At 47.4% G+C, this 17,109-nt stretch overlaps 1 protein-coding gene across 3 annotated transcripts in view; it reads right to left on the reverse strand.

Moving 5' to 3' along the window:
* The window catches only part of CBFA2T3 (CBFA2/RUNX1 partner transcriptional co-repressor 3), a 364,941-nt gene that overhangs the window by 14,588 nt on the left and 333,244 nt on the right, over positions 1-17,109 (reverse strand). For all 3 annotated transcript variants that reach the window (XM_078670370.1, XM_078670372.1, XM_078670371.1), the window contains exons 3-5: positions 10,724-10,965; positions 6,622-6,711; positions 1,366-1,547 (exon numbers count right to left, since the gene is read on the reverse strand). In XM_078670370.1, the coding sequence (XP_078526496.1) occupies positions 1,366-1,547; positions 6,622-6,711; positions 10,724-10,965 (514 nt within the window). The remainder of the gene's footprint in view (positions 1-1,365; positions 1,548-6,621; positions 6,712-10,723; positions 10,966-17,109) is intronic.

Raw genomic sequence — 17,109 nt, forward strand, 5'->3', positions numbered from 1 at the left:
GCCCGGGCCTACCTTTCAGACGGACACGTACATGAGGCCGGGGCCTACCTTTTAGATGAACACACAAGCAGGCCCGGGCCTACCTTCCAGATGGACACATACATGAGGACCGGGTCTACCTCTCAGTTGGACTTATACATGAGACCCAGGCCTATCTTTCAGACAGACACATACATGAGGCCCTGGCCTACCTTTTAGATGAACACACACAAGCTGGCCCGGGCCTACCTTTAGATGAAAACACACAAGCAGGCCCAGGCCTACCTTTCAGATGGACACATACATGAGGACTGGGCCTACCTTTGAGATGGACACACACAAGCAGGCCCGGGCCTACCTTTCAGATGGACACATACATGAGGCCCGGGCCTACCTTTTAGAAGGACACATACAAGAGGCCCGGGCCTACCTTTCAGACAGACACATACATGAGGCCCGGGCCTATTTTTCAGACAGACACATACATGAGGCCCGGGCCTACCTTTTAGATGAACACACGCAAGCTTGCCCGGGCCTACCTTTTAGATGAAAACACACAAGCAGGCCCAGGCCTACCTTTCAGATGGACACATACATGAGGCTCGGGATACCTTTCAGATGGACAGATACATGAGGCTCGGGCTACCTTTCAGATGGACACATACATGAGGCCCGTGCCTACCTTTCAGAAGGACACATACATGAGGCCCGGGCCTACCTTTCAGACGGACACATACATGAGGCCTGGGCCTACCTTTTAGATGGACACACACAAGAAGGCCCGGGCCTACCTTTCAGATGGACTGGACTTTTACACAGGGCCCGGGGCTACATTTCAGATGGACGCATACATCAGGCCCAGGGCCTACCTTTTAGATGGACAAATACATCAGGTCTGGGGCCCACCATTCAGATGAACACACAAATGCAGGCTCGGGCCTACCTTTAAAACAGACACAGAAAGAACATTTGGTGTTTGTTGTGGGGCGGGGTCCTTGCGGTGTGACTACAGGAGGTGTGAGGAAGATGGGAGGAGGGAAAGGGGTTTATGGGGTGCTAACAATTACGCTGAAGTACATTAGGGGCTGATTACAAAGTCTTTAATGGGACCCCATTGAGACCAGGTGGGATGGATGAGTTGCTGTTTGTATAGCATGAAGTCAGGAGGCTCCTTGCTGCGCCCCTCAGAATTTTGGCCCCATGGGCCTGGGCCCAGCTCACCCCTGCCCAAGGCCGGCCCTAGACACACATATGCAAGCCCGGGACCTTCCTTTCAGATGAACACACACACAAGCAGGCCTTGGGCCTTAATTTCAGATGGACGCATATATCAGGCCCAGGGCCTGACTATCAAATAGACACACACACACAAGGCCAAGGGCCTACCTTTCAGGGGTCCGCCGCTTGCCGTTCTCGTTCACTTCCATAAGGAGCTCGGAGGAGTCGATGGGCGAGGAGGCGTTGGCGTCCAGGAGGAGCTGCTCGTGCTGGGCCAGGTACTGCGCCGGCGTCTGCTTGGCCATGCGGGCGCAGTGCAAGAGCTCCCGCTGGAGCAGGGGCAGGTTGGCCTGGAGAGTGGGAGGGTAAGCGGATCATGTAAGTATCCATCAGCGAAGCTCCTAAGTTCATACTGCATTTGTCGCAAAGCCCTGAGCTCCATGCAAGGTGCCCACTTAGGAGCAGCAAACACAAGTGTTCCAGGGGCCGTATTCGAATGTCCCCCGGGGGCCACGGACGTTTGAGCGCCCCTGGGACACTGGCATTACCGCCCCTTCTGTAATACTGATAGCACTGGCGCACTATCACTGGCGCACATAAAGCGCCAGCCTTATCTTCAGGGGGCGTTACCTCATTTGAATGAGAGAGTGCCCCATGCAAATGAGGGAATCCCTTTGCACCCGCGCCCTATTACAGACGTGGGCGCAGAGGCAAAGAAGCTGTGTTTTGCTCTACAGTAGGGTCCTTCGTGACTCTCTACGAGGTGCTCTATGCTGCCCCCACAACAGCAGCGCGTGCCTTCTACTCCACCCGCTGCGCTGTATGCAAACTGTACATGGCGTGGCACTACGCAGTCCTACGCAAACACAACATAGCAGTGTGGTCCCTCTAATAGTGCGCCGTGTGCTAATCCGCAGTAACGTACTGCCACTGCACTACCTTTCCACTGGCGCACTATGCCACCCTCCACCATAGAGCACTGTGCAAGCTAGCTCACTGCACAGTCCTTTGCACTGTGTGGCGCTCTAGGACACGGCTCCGGCACAGCATTGCTGTGAAATAGCACACTGCGAAGCCTTTTCCACTAGCGCGCTGTGTGACCCTCTGCCACAGGGTACCACCACTAACTACCACAGGGTTCAAGCACGCACACTAGCACACTGCACAGTCCTGTTCACTTGGTGGCGCTCCTCGATAGGGCACTGCAATAGCACACTACGACAGCGCAACCCTTTCCACTAGCGCACTGTGTGACCAGGGCTCGAGTCGGGGTACCACGCGGGTGGACGGCGTCCCCCACTTATTTTACCGGGTGGACGCCGTCCCCCCTGCCAAACAGCTGGACTTCACTCTTTGCCCTCTCTGGGGCGAGATGGAGCTCACAGCTCACAGCACGCTGCTCACGTGCTGGCTTCTCAGATGCAATCGCATCTAAGGGGTGAGCGAGGGGAGGCAATGAGACCGTTGGTGCAAGCCACCTTTCGTGGCGTCACCTCCTGTCGTGACGTCACTTCCGGTGACAGCGTGTCCCCCCCTCCCCACGTCTTTTTTTAGGACTTGTGCCCTGTGTGTGACCCTCTACCACAGGGTGCAACCACTACCACAGGGTTCAAGCCCGCACAATAGCACACTGCACAGTCCTGTCCACTGGGTGGCGCTCCTCGATAGGGCATTGCAATAGCACACTGCGACGGCGCGGGTCCCTCTACCATAGGGCACCGTCTCACCCCCTCCGACAGCTCTATGCCCACCCACAGGAAGGCAGGTTTGCTAATTCCGGCCCCTGCTGCCAGCTGCGCGCGTGAAACGAGCCTGGGAAAAGGATTACATCTTGTCCCAGATGAAACCACGCACTGTCGACGCGAAGTGTTCCTTCTCCTCGTCCAGATAAACCCGAACAGCTGAAGCCAGCAGCGAACATCTGCTGTGAATATTTTATCTGACAGAAATGCCAATGCGCGCGTCCCTCCGGAGGAGCGGGCGAGCTCCGCGTTGGAGGGGGAGCCAAGGCGGAAGATTGTTAATGAATTGCAAATGATCACCAGATGGACCCGACGTGCAACTTTATAAAATACAGCTCTGGCTACCGCATAATCCATCGTAAACGCAATCGGTTCTTTTTTACCGCATAATCCTTTGGTAATACACGCAGCTCAGACTACTAGATAATCTCATCTAACTGCACACTGCTCTAAACAACTGCATAATCCTGTGTACCCGCAAGCAGCTCTGTCTACCGCACAATCCTTTGCAAATACACACACAGCTCAGACTACTAGATAATCTCATCTAACTGCACACTGCTCCGACTACCGCATAATCTCATCTAACTACACACTGCTCTAACTACTGCATAATCCTGTGTAACCGTACTCAGCTCTGCCTACAGCATTCTTTGCAAAAACGCACAGCTCAGACTACTGCATAATCCCATCTAACTACACACTGCTCTGACTACTGCACAATCCTGTGCAACTGCTCACACCTGTACCGCATAATCCATTTCAATTGCACACGGCTTTGGTTTCTGCAAAATCCTGTAGCACTATAGCCCTTGAACACTGGCCACTGCTGATCAGAAACTCTCGAGTCTGCCACCGCAATCCCAGCATCACTGCCCCAGGTTCGAGCCCGTGGCTCTCACATCCCCCCGCGACTGTAGGAGCTTGCTACTCATTTAATTACTTCTATCCACTGCTAATATATATTGTTTGCCCTATTTGGTCTAATTGGTTTACTGGTACTACATAGTGTTTTTATTTTGGTTACTGGTTTATTCTGGTTACTGTCAGATTGTTTTGTTAGCTCATTCACCCCCTTCCTGTTCCCGTCAATTCTTTCCGCCGACGCAGCTCCCGCCCGCCCTCCCACCTCCCCGACCGCCCCTTCCACCTCCCAGGACTAATTATGAAGGCTGCTGTGTGGCTGGGTGCCTCTGTGTGCCAAAGGCAAGCCCGTCTGCACCCATCTGCGCCTGGACCGCGCCCAGCGTCAGGTCCCCTGGTCCTCCCACCATCCAACGCTACTCCACCAAGGAGCTCTTGGCCCTTAACTCCGGATGCCGCAACACCCGCTGATTCACGTCTTCTCCACGTGCTACCAAAGGACCCTTCGTCTTCCACCACTGCCACTTCTCCTGCCAAACAGGATCTCTTACTCACGCTGGACCCAGTACAGCTACCGCCCAGAAGACCACTAACAACCCAAAACTACTCCAATGCATCCTGCTCAACGCCCGATCACTCAGCAAACACGCCACTGAAATCTGGGACACCATCACCACCCTCACCCCAGACATGGCCTTCATCACTGAGACGCGGCTCAGCCCCACCTCGAACCCCGACATTGCCACTATTAACGGCTACATGATGATACACAGAGACCGTTCCAACAAACACGGCAGGGGAATCGCCATAATATTCAAGGAATCCATCCAATGCACCACCACAAACAATGACCCAACGCCTCTCATGGAGCACCTCAATTTAAGACTACAAATTGACGCCAAGGCAACAATAAGAGGCACCCTTGCATCTTGCATACAGACCACCAAGACCCAGACTTCTGAGTTACCATCACCAACCTCATTACCCCCTCGCCATTGACTCTCTCCACATTTCCTGCTTGGCGATTGCAATTTTCACATCGAGGACCCCATGGATGCTAACTCCACCTCCCTCCTGGAGAACCTCAACAACATTGGACTCGCCCAACTAGTCACCGAACCCACAGACCAAGCCAGGCACACCCTCATTGCCATCTTCTCCTCCAGCAACATAGTCCGATTCACCCACATCATGGAGCTCACATGGGACGACCATTCAATCGTACACTTTACCATCTCTGATGCCCAACACACCATCACCAAGCACCACAGCACCACCCACCGTAGCTGTGACAAAGTAATCGAGAGCCAATGGAAGCAGACTCTCTCCTCCACACCACTGGACACATCAGCCAATCTCAACCAGGCAATCCACGACTTCTTCGCCTGTATCAATAAATTCGCCAACAGAGTTGCCCCACTGAAATTGGCAAAAACCAACAGAACCTCAAGAGATGCTGGCTGAAACACCCCAGAGCTCGTAACCACCAAGAATAGCAGTTTTTAACTTGAGAAGTGATGGCGCATCACCATGACCCCCTCTGACAGAGCCGCACACAAAACAGCCCTCACAGACTATCACCGACACGTCAAGGAGGCCAAAAGAGCAGCCATCACTGACCACATAGACGCTGAGGCAAACCACACTAAGGAACTCTTGAAAATCATCAAGGAATTTTTCAACCAGACAGCCACAGAAAACTCTGTCCACCCTTCCCGACAACTCTGCAACATCCTCTCAGATTACTTCTACAGCAAGATTGCCACAATCTACAGAAACTTCGACACCCAACCCACTACGCTTAGCCTCGACAACCTCATCACCTGCCCAGCTATAACAACCTGATCTTCACTCAACTTTCAGGCCACCATGGGCATCATGTCCTCCATCCACTCTGGGGCACCCACCAACCACTGTTCACACCATCTCTTCAACCCAGCGAACCCAGCAACCTCAAAAGCTATCCAGCGGTAAGCCCTATTCCCATACCCAGCCAGAGTACTCAAGAAACCCATCAACCATCAGCTCACCGACTACCTTGATCTAAACCACCTACTTGATGCCTCACAAGTACAGCTCCATTAGCATCAATCCTATATTTCATCAAACAGCTCCAGTAGCGTCAATCCTCTCCTATATAAAACACAGCCATGCAGCCTCAATACCTGATAGCCCCAAACACAGCTCCATCAGGGTTGCTCTTCTATTACATGAAACAGTGTCAATTCTATATCAAAAACTGTTTTGGAAGCAGCAATTCTCTTCTGCTTCAAACACAGCTCTGCTGCCTCAGTTCTTGATAGAATCAAACCTGTGTCAATTTTCTACTCCTTCAAACAGCTCCAGCAGCATCAATCCTCTCCTGTAACAAACGCAGCTCCCGGCAGCCTCAATTCCTGACAGCATCAAACACAGCTCCATCGGTGCCAATGCTCTACTACATCAAACAGCTCTGGTAGCGTCAATTCTATGCTGCTTCAAAAACAGTTCCAAAAGCATCAATTGTCTACTGCATCAAATTTCAGCAGCATCATTTCTCTACTGTTTTTAACACAGCTCAGAGGCCTCATTTCATGATAGCATCAAACACAGCTCCATCAGCATCAATCCTCTATTACAGCTTCGACAGTGTCAACTCTACGTTGCATCAAAAACAGTACCAGAAGCATCAAGTGTCTACTACATCCAATAGCTCCGGCAGCGTCTATCCTCTCCGTTGTAAACGCAGCTCTTCTGCCTCAATCCCTGATAGCACCAGACACAGCTCCAACACACTGAGTTCTACACTGCATTAAACACAGCTGCTAAGCAGACCTACCTTGAGGAAGGGGATGACGAAAGGCCGGAGGGGGAAGTTTGTGGCCTCCTGAAGCTTGCAGTGAAACTCTTCAATGGTCAGCGTCGAGTTCTGAAAGAAGCGAAGGAGGATGTGAGCTATATACACACTCGGAGACATCAGCCCAGGTCATTGATAAGGAATCTGGCATGCTGTCCTATAGTCCCAGTCATTTCATCATCAGGACCTAGCGTGATCTGCATCATGCCGTCTCCACCGAGGGGTTGAGAAGACGCGCTTTATAAGGTAGATGGGGAATAACTACACCGAATGGTAGTAGAGATACCCTCCCCTTATGTGGAAATCTCATATCTCGGAAAGTGGGAAAGCAGAAAGAACCTCTAAATGGTTGTTACTGGGGCTGTGGGCGAGACATTCACAAGAGGCATTGAATTGGGTAACAAACACCTGTTATTCAGCGCCAAGATACCCTTGGGTGAACGTGTGATTTACACATGCAAATGTTACATTATGTTATGTTATGGTATGCTGTTACATAGGCACTGCTCAGATGGGCAACTGGCTCTGCCTATTGACCAGCCCCCCTCTGCATTCACTGAACAAGAATCTACTTGTCCATTGGTGTCCAAGTCACTGAGTGAGCAGCACTGGTGTGTACTGTACATCCGGTTATGTGAGGTTTCTTTACTCGATGACCCCAGTAAAAGTTCAGTCGAGGGGTGCTCATACGATCCCATATTACAGGATGCAGGGTTTTCTGTCTTGGGTTTGCTTTTACAAACCACTGCAAATCTGGTATTTTTACACTTGTGGGTTCAATTGAACACAATCAAGACTGTAATATGTCACAGTTGTGGTTCACACTCTTCCGCATATTGCACTAGTCGCCCTGCAATGCATTATCGCAGATGCAATTCAGTATATTCAAAGTTAAGTTATTTTGAAGTTCAATTAACCCACATTTATTTCATTTATTTCAATGATTCATTGCTTGCTCAGTCAGTACTGGAAACCTCCTGATAAGTGTTTCATGCTGTTTTATATGCTACTTGTACATTAGTGCAGTGAAATGACATCCGGGGTGGGATGCTACAACTGGTGGCGCAAAAGTTTCTTAAATAAGAGGTCCATGCTGAAATCTTGATGTCCCTGCAAGATGAAGGCCAGATGGTCATCCTGCTCACACAGAAGGGCTGATGAACCTTGGGTGCCAGTCTATTGTCAGCAGTGCTTAATTTGAGCCGGTGGTTTCCGGTGCTCGGCCCCAGCACATAATTGTCAACACGGGCACTCATAACAGTCTGCCACATGGGGGCGCTGTATGTCAAATTTAAATATAAGCAAAACAGCAGCTGTTTATTAATTCAATATACTTCAAAAATGACTAAAACATACCACCAAAGTCATTGTTATAGCTTTGGGGGCCTGGAATAGTCTGAATTGTCGCTTTGGGGGCCTGGAATAGTCTGAATTGTCACTTTGGGGGGTTGGAATAGTCTGTATTGTCACTTTGGGGGGTTGGAATAGTCTGTATTGTCACTTTGGGGGGCTGGAATAGTCTGAATTGTCACTTTGGGGGTTTAGAATAGTCTGTATTGTCACTTTGGGGGGCTGGAATAGTCTGAATTGTCACTGTCTATTCTCATTGGCAGCACTGGCAGGGGCAATGGGTGGTGCAAGCTGCCAAGCTGTAGTGGCCCACTGAAGGGCCCCGGCAATTATATTTTTTTACAAATTAAGCACTGTGACAGGCGGGGATCAGGTGAAGCGAGTTCTTCTGGGCCTACCACTGACCAGGAGGCCTGGGTGTATCACAGGTGAATTGAGAACAGAGGGGGCACCTCTCATCAGCAGCTCCCTTGAATTGCCCTAGACCAGGAGTGGGCTGTTCAGTGAACGCAAGGCTGCGCGCACAAGAATGCACAAGGATGAGCGATAAAAAAAGGACTTGCTATATACCTCGCACCTGACATGGGACATCTTTAGAGCTCTGCATTAGCTAATGTGCCTCTTTTAGCCTCTGTGATCAGGGTGAGCCTCTTCGCACCTCTCCCTCTTGTTTCCCCCACCGGTTGTTGATATGCCCCAGCTGCTCTCTCTGTTGACTGAGCGTTGCTATCCACCCGGTCCTTGCCCAAAGAAGGGCGCACAGGCCCTGGGTCCCAAGAATCACACCGGGCGGTGGATCTCAGACCTGCATTGTTCATGGAGTCAGTAGAAAGCTCACAATGCCCCATATCGGATGTGAATAGTTCACCCAGTGCTTAGTTTTGTGTGATGGGTGATGTACGTATGTATGTTTGTATTGGTATTTATATAGCGCAAACCTAGCTAGGCAGCAACCGAGTGCTGTACATTACTTGGAGAACGGGAGACATTCTACAGGATTGTATACATCAAGTGGGGCTTACACAAATACAGTTCATGCATTACATTTCACAATTTTTAAAGGCACAGGGAGATAAAGTGATTTGCCAGGACCATAAAATGTGCTTAAGGCCGAGATGATTTGAAACTGGGCTCCCAGATTCCAAAGTCAGCAATTCTAGCCATTAGGCCTTATTTCATAGAAGCTTTTGCACAAAATGTCTTATGTGGGGACATAGCTGTGTGGATGGGAATGCTGTATATGGGGATACACATGCTTTTCTGAGATATGTGACCGGCACTGGTTCCGCTCTGTTATTTAAACCCCGTCCAAGGTGCCCAATTCATAACACAGAGCCCCAAACCCCTATTCCAGAGCTCGTGAACCGCATCACTTGGCCCAGAGCCAGTAAGGTAGGAGCGGACTCCCTACTGTGCAGGTCTTTCTTTTTCAGGCCCTGGTTTCTCTCTTTCTGTCAGGCCCTGTGCCTCGCTCACTGCCTCCATGATTTCTAGCTTTCTGTCAAGCCCTCATCCCTGGCTGAATTGCCTTCGCTGTCAGGCCCTTGTTTCTTTATTATTGTCACCTCTTGATATCTAGCTCGCTGTCCGGCCATTTTCCCGCTCTCACTGACACCCCCGGATTTCTAGCTTGCAGTCAGACTCTCATCCCTCACTGTCACCCTTTCGTGTTAGGCCCTCGTCCCTTTCTTGCTGTCAGCCATTGACTTCTAACTCATTCTCTAGATGTGGTTCCTCTCTCACTGGTACCCCATGATTCCCAATTTGCTGTCTAGCTGTTGTCCATCTCTCACTGTCCCCCACGAATTGTTATTCCTGGAGTGTTTCGGGAGACCTCATTCTTAGAATGGTTTCTGGTTGTTGGGAGGGGGGGGCACATCTGGATTATTGTGTTTATATCTATAGGGTACATTTGGAATATTGAAGTGAGTTATGTGAGCACATGGAGCAGAATGTTCAGTTCTGTGGTCACATGTAGATAGAATGGGAGACACCCATTACCACGCGGGCATTACATCGCAATGCCTTTCCATCACGGGTATTACAACGCAAGTCATTACAACAACTTGTACTGAATGGCGCTCTAACCTAAGGAATAGTATGATTCACTATTCCAACACCTTTCCTACTGTACGTAGACTGGTGTTGGAATTGTAAATCATACTATTCCTAAGTCTAGCGCCCTCCAGCACAAGTCGTTGTAACGACTTGCATTGTAAAAACGGCGATTTAACGTACTGCGATCATTTTGACCGCGTTGTAACATCACATATTCAGAGAGAATGTGGCCTCTGGCTATGGAGGCCGCGTGGCAAATGCTGGTGGCTAGTGCCTATGGTCAGAATTGTGTCCCATTCTTGTGATCACACCTGTGGTATTGTGTTTCATTCTATGGGTCTAATCTGGGGGGAGGGTGTTGTGTCTAGCTCTCGAGGTCTCCTCTGGTATTGTGTTCAGTTGTACGCGTTGCACAGTATTTTTTTGACTTGTTCCTGTGGACCTATCACCAGAAGGCTAATGACCATTTGAGAATCGTCCAGAAACAGGCGCCCAAATATGGTTCATGGTTCCAACCTCATAAGGAGAGAGGCGTATACATTGGTTAAAATACACAAGTATCATGCATTTGGCCCCTGGCCTATGGGGGATGTCTCTAGTCAGGTTCGACGTTCAAGGAGGCAGCACCCCGACCCTGGTTCTGAGAAGGCCCCAACGCAGCAGCCGCAGCACTCACCACGAGCCCCAGCACCAGGGTGCGCACGCGCTCCCCGATCTCGGGGGAGATGTCGTTGCCGAACTGCTGCAGCGTGGTGAGGAAGCGCTTGAGCTTGCTGAGCTGGCGCGCGCCGCAGGCCGGCGGGAGCTGCTGATTGGACAGCGAGGCGGTGGACGAGGTGGCGGGCCCGTTGCTGAAGCCATTGGGCGTCGAGGGGGCTCCGTTGATGGCGGTGGGGGAGTGGCCGTTCCCGTTCATTACTGTGGAGAGAGAGAGAAGAGAAAGTGTGAGCCACATAATTTACACGCAGGGGCCAACTGTACATTTACAATTTTTTCTGTTTGTATTTTTTATGTAACTCATGTAATCCTAAATCCTTATGTATTGCAACTGGTTCTTTTGTAAAGCGCTCTGACACCTTCGGGTAATGTTCGCGCTATATAAAATCTCATTAAATAAAATAAATAAAATAAAATCTAGTCTAAGCAACTGGGAGGCAGCAAAAAGTCATGGAGGGCTTGCCTATCCATTTCAAATAGAGGCCCTTCACAGAAGCAGGCCTGTCATGAAAGCAATCAGATTCACCCCCGAGTTAAAGTGCCAGGTCGCCTCTTGACAATGCACACACTGTCCTAATCGCCACCCTCCCCTCACCTGCTCCAATGTGCATTTAACACTCAATGTGTCTAATATGGCTGCCTGTGTCCTCCCCATGCTCGCATAAACAGATACATAAACACAACGAAACTCCTGTTAAATGAGAGTCGGGTGGACAGCCGTCCACAGATATTCAGAGTCCTCGGCAAAATTATATTTTGCCTTCAGGCTCTCCCTTCCCCTTGGAACTAGTCATTTTTCAGACCATTTGTTGCAAACGGCCGCCCTCTTGTGGCCATTTGAGGTGGTGCTGTAACGCAGCTTCCTACAATGGCCTTCATATGACAATTGGGGCTCTGCAGATGCGGCCCCATTATGCACCCTCTGCTGGACGAGCATCTCCAGCCACTCGCTGCCACTTGGTTATCACCCATCACACACCCTCCCCTTCTCGAGGCTATCTCCCTTACCCATTTCCACTTGGCATGTGCCTTAAAAGTGTCTTCCGCTCGCCTAAGTACCTTCCGACTTCTCTTCAGCTTCCAGCCAGAGCCCCCCCGGGCCTTCCACGCTACAATGTCCTTCCCATTTATCCTCATGTCTTCTGCCTGTCCTTCACCCCATTCTGCCTCTCACCCCGTCCCATCACACCACCGCCCCTTCACACCTCCTTATGGAATGATTAAGTGGTAAACTAGTTAAACAGGGGACATCAATCTCATCTTTCTTTTCACATTTACAAAACCTGGATATTTACCTAAGTTGTAGTTCAAAGGGATGTTAAAACATGTTAAGTAAGCTGTGGCAAACCCAACAGGTCTGGTTGTAGCTGACAACCTTTGGCTTCGCTAATGCTTATTTTGTTTGTGAATGGGACACACGTGGCCTGGTAACAGTGTTGGGATAGCTGTTGGTACCGTGGCTAAGTAAAACAGACATTATCACTGTCGAATCATCAAACCAACACTGTCGAACATCAAACCAACACTGTCGAATCATCAAACCAACACTGTCGAATCATCAAACCAACACTGTCGAACATCAAACCAACACTGTCGAATCATCAAACCAACACTGTCGAATCATCAAACCAACACTGTCGAATAATGACTTGGAACATTGCTGGTATTAGGGCCAAAGCCGGGAATGATGAATGGATTAAAATTCTGAAGTCCTTCGATATTCTTGCGTTTCAGGAAACTTGGGACTTAACTAACAGTTTTTCTATGGATGGTTACACACATTTTTTCGTCCCTGCTACCAGTGGTGGGGCTGGTAGACCAAAGGGGGGTCTGTTAACTTTGTTTAAAACATCCCTGAAAGGGGTGTTAATCCAACATAATTCAGGCTCTCAAAATTGCATGATAGTTGAATTTAGTCCCCCTTCTTTTTCAAATATTTTGTTCATTAACTTTTATAATTCTAGTCCTAATGATGATACTAGGCAGAATTTGGATATTATCGAATCTTTTTTGTCAGTCTATAGAACCAAGGTAAAAGAGTTTGAAATCATCTTTTTAGGTGATTTTAATATACATCCCTGCAACCAGCCATGCACAAGTCTTACAGAAGAGGGGCCGCCCCACTCATTATTTACACACTTTGAGCATTCCAACAGGGGTGAGGCACTTGAATCTTACTTGGATGCATGGAATTTGTATGAATCTAGTTGTGGGGAAGTTGATAGTAGAACTCCTACCTTTAAGGGCAATGGCGACGGTACCGTAATTGATTATATATTTATGTTTTGTCAGATTTTAGAGAGGGTGGTTCACTATGCTACTATGGTCTCAGTATTTAGTGACCACAACCCTGTAGTAGTAGAGATTTTGCCAACTGTCTTTTAAAATCATGGCGGGCCAGGAGGGAATAGAAGTCAAGATGTGGTGTTAAAGGACCAAAGTCGCAGACTGAAGTGGTCTAGCGTTGTCCCAGAGAATGTTCTTCACGCCGTCCTTGATAGCACTGAAAATGATGTGTTAATTTGCTTGGACACAAGGGCATCAAACCCCGAAGTAATGTCTGCTTTTGATAATATTTGTAAATCTATCGACATTACCTTAACAAATAATAAAAAATTGTCCAGGTCCAAGGAGAAAAAATGGTTTGACCATGCATGTTCAAGAGCTCATGCTGATTTGCTCAAGGCCCTTAAAGCGATCCCTAAAGATCGCGTACTAATAACTTCACTAAGATCCTTATATAAAAAAGCCATACAAAATAGGAAAAAGGAGATCAGGGAAACTGCCTGGTTACAACTGTCTGATCCTGAGGTCGTTAAAAACAGTGCTGACTTCTGGAGGGTAGTTAACCAGCCTTTCTTTTCAGACAAGGATCAAGCCTCCCTTGAAGTAAACATCTCGGATGGTGATTGGATCAATCACTTTGAGGCAATATACTCAAGTGGTTTAGATGATGATCTGTCACATAGTTTCCCTTTTTCTCAGGAAGAGCAGGGCGTTGTTTTTGAGGCTTGGGAAGTTGAAAAGGCCATCGATCAGACCTCAAAAAACAAGGCCCCGGGGCCGGATGGAGTCCCTGCTGACTTCTTCAAAACTGACGCAAAGCTCTGGTCGAGGGTGTTGTGTGGGGTTTTTAATGCATTAACCAGGAACAGTATTCCTGTATCCTGGAAGGAGTCTGTAATTATTCCTGTCTTTAAGAAGGGTAGTAGGGTTGACCCAGCTTGTTATCGCCCTATATCTCTTATTGATTTGTCAGTAAAAATCATGGGCAGGGTCATCCTACATAGACTCCAGACATGGCTTGACGATAGGGGGGTCTTATCTAATCTACAATACGGCTTCAGAACTAAACGAGGTACTATGGACCAGTGCCTTAATCTGCAGTTGTTAGTAGACAAATATACCAGTGCAAAAGATGGGTCGGTATATTTAGGGTTTATGGACCTATCTTCGGCCTTTGACCTTGTTAATCGTACTAAACTATGGCATATTTTGGCCGATTTGGGTCTTGACCAGGCACTGCTAAATCTTCTTGCTGATCTCCACTCAGACCTCCAGGCCTCTGTTAGGGTTGATTCGGGGGGGCGACGAACTAGTCGTTTTAAGTCCAAGAGAGGGGTGAGACAGGGGTGCATTTTTGCACCCCTGCTCTTCACAGTTTACATCAATGCCCTCGAATCTGAACTAAAGACAGCAACATCAGACATACCGCGTATCGGGGAGACTTGTGTTCCTGTCCTCCTATACGCGGATGACGCTGTGCTTCTGTCTCGTACAGGGCTAGGGCTTCAGCGGTTATTAGACGCGTTTGGCCTCTTTATGACCTCACTAGATCTTAAAATAAATGCCAAAAAGTCACAAGTGATGATAGTGGGTAAAGGCGCACGCTGTAAGAAAGCTAAAACTTTCTACTGCAGTAAAGCAGAAGTGCAAAGAGCATCGACATTCCCATATTTGGGGGTCACTTTTGAAGATAAGGGAAGTTGGGGCCCTCAAATAAGAAACCGAAATAGTGCCCTAGTAAGATCATCCTCTGCCATTTTAAGTTTTAGCAGAAGGCTGGGGGCTAGGCCAATTTCAGCCCTTATGGCAGTTTACAATGCTAAGTGCCTGTCTGTTGCCACCTATGGCTGCTCCCTATGGGGATACGGACCGATAGACTGTCTTCAAGTTTCTGAAAATAAATTTTTCAGATCAGTCCTGTCTGTGACCCAGTCTACCCCTTCTTACTCTGTTCATTCTGAGCTTGGGGCCGATTTTATAACGGACAAAATTTGAGTGGCCCCTTTAATCATGTGGCTTAAAATTTGGCTAAATAATGAACTATCTTTAAATCAGGCCATCCTGAAAGACTGTCTCTCACTTGATAATGCCTACAAAATCAAGTGGTTAATTTATATAAAAAATGGCTTCAGCGCCCTGGGTAGACTTAACCTCTTTTCCTCACCGGAATCAATATCCCGGAACGATATTGTCAAAATTAAAAATGACATGCATATGAGGCTGTCCCTAATAAGAGAGGAAAAGGAGCTCACAAAACCATCTGTTAGAGCGCTCCTTTTGGTTGCAAATCCGCCTGGCCCAGAATTTTACCTTACTCTGGTTAATCACCCTTTTCATAGGTTTTTATTAACTCGTTTTCGCCTAAACATGATTCACCTGATATTAGGTCAGTATACAACGTGGTGTAAACCAGATGAATTTTTACCTTGTTCTTGTGATAGTTTTTCTACTCAAGATACAATGCATTTCACCATGTTTTGCGGGCACTTTATAGTTGAAAGGAGGAAATACCTTGTGCCAATTCTTAAAAAGGCAGGGTTTCTGCAAGTTAGACCAGCACTTCTCTATCTGCAGTTATTAAATAACCCCAGCATTGTCTCTCATGTAGCCAATTATTTAGTGTGTGCGGTGCGCACAAAGAAAAGACTTATGGGGAATGGGTAATTGGTCACATGGTTTTGATGCCTTATACCTTGCACTTTATTGGTTAAAACGGCACTTTATATCAGGAATTAGGCTGTTGGAGGAATGATAATTTTTAAATATTTTATGATGAAATTCTTATGAATTTAGTGATGATTTTAATATTTTTTATTTCTTGTTGTCTTTGTCTTTTTGTGAACATGCCGTGGGCTTTTTAATATTTTTTAATATTGTATAATGTCTGTTTTTACTGTCATTGCATATTTCTTTTTGTACCGTGCCTTTTTTTGATATTCATTTATCGAAATAAAGATTTTTGACTGACTGACATTATGTGAAAATATATATCTATATATACTTAAGAGTTATACAACTTCACATAGTTATGCATCATTCGTGTAACAAAGTGAGCAGCTGTTTGTTGTGATTTTTGCAATTTTTAACCACAAAATGCTTCCTCGCATCAAAAACTGATCTGAGAATGCATTTTGCGCTAAAATACAGCGATAAATGACGGATTTGCATTTCATGTAATAAAACAGTAGTTTCAAGAAATTTCACAATTGCGCAAAAGCAAATGACGCAAACTTCGAACACCCCTACAAAATACGAATGACACCGCAGCAGACTAATGGATAAAGAGGGCTGACTGAAAGCAAAAACAAAAAGTCTTGGCTTACTAGAGACCTAAAAAGGTACAGATTGCAACCTTCCAAGAAAGAAGGCAAAACAGGACCTCAAATATATTTCCATCATACTCTAGTGCATTGTAGTTGTTTGTGCTGGACAGCTAACCCTAAAACGCTTTGATTTAAGCCCACTCTCCTTGTGTTTGGCTCATTTGCAACATTTCAAGTCATTCTACTTATCCAATCTGAATGTTGTAGTCCTTCGGACATGAATTTCTTGTTCCTTGTCATATTTTTATACCACAACATTTTAACACGCAGAGATCTTGACAATAAAATCTGTTACAATAATGCTGACATTTACTTAAACTTTCATACCGCCAAGCTTATTCTAAATCAATCTTAACGTTTTAGGGCCCCATGCCAGTATTTTGGTTTATAATATAGGGGGCCTGATTTAGGGTCTGATGAGAACTGAAAATTCTCCCATGTTTGTAGGAAACTTTAAAATCATTAACTCCACTCCCTTCCCAATATTATTCCTAAGTGGAGGAAATTCTGACAGTGGATACTGCTCCATTTTTAGTTTTCTTCGTAAAATGGAAAGCGTTTCACTTATTACCGAACTTGTAAATTGTGCTCCTAGTGAATGCTATAGCGTTGCATTAGCAGGCTAAAAACCCTTCAAGCTTCCTCTCAGCAGAGCTAAAACTTTCTCTCAGCAGAGGTAACGTTGCACAGCCATTTCTCAGATGACATGAAAATTGATACAGCTTTGACCACCTAT

The sequence above is a fragment of the Lissotriton helveticus genome, chromosome 12 (assembly GCF_964261635.1).
Source record: "Lissotriton helveticus chromosome 12, aLisHel1.1, whole genome shotgun sequence".
Lineage (NCBI taxonomy): Eukaryota > Metazoa > Chordata > Amphibia > Caudata > Salamandridae > Lissotriton > Lissotriton helveticus.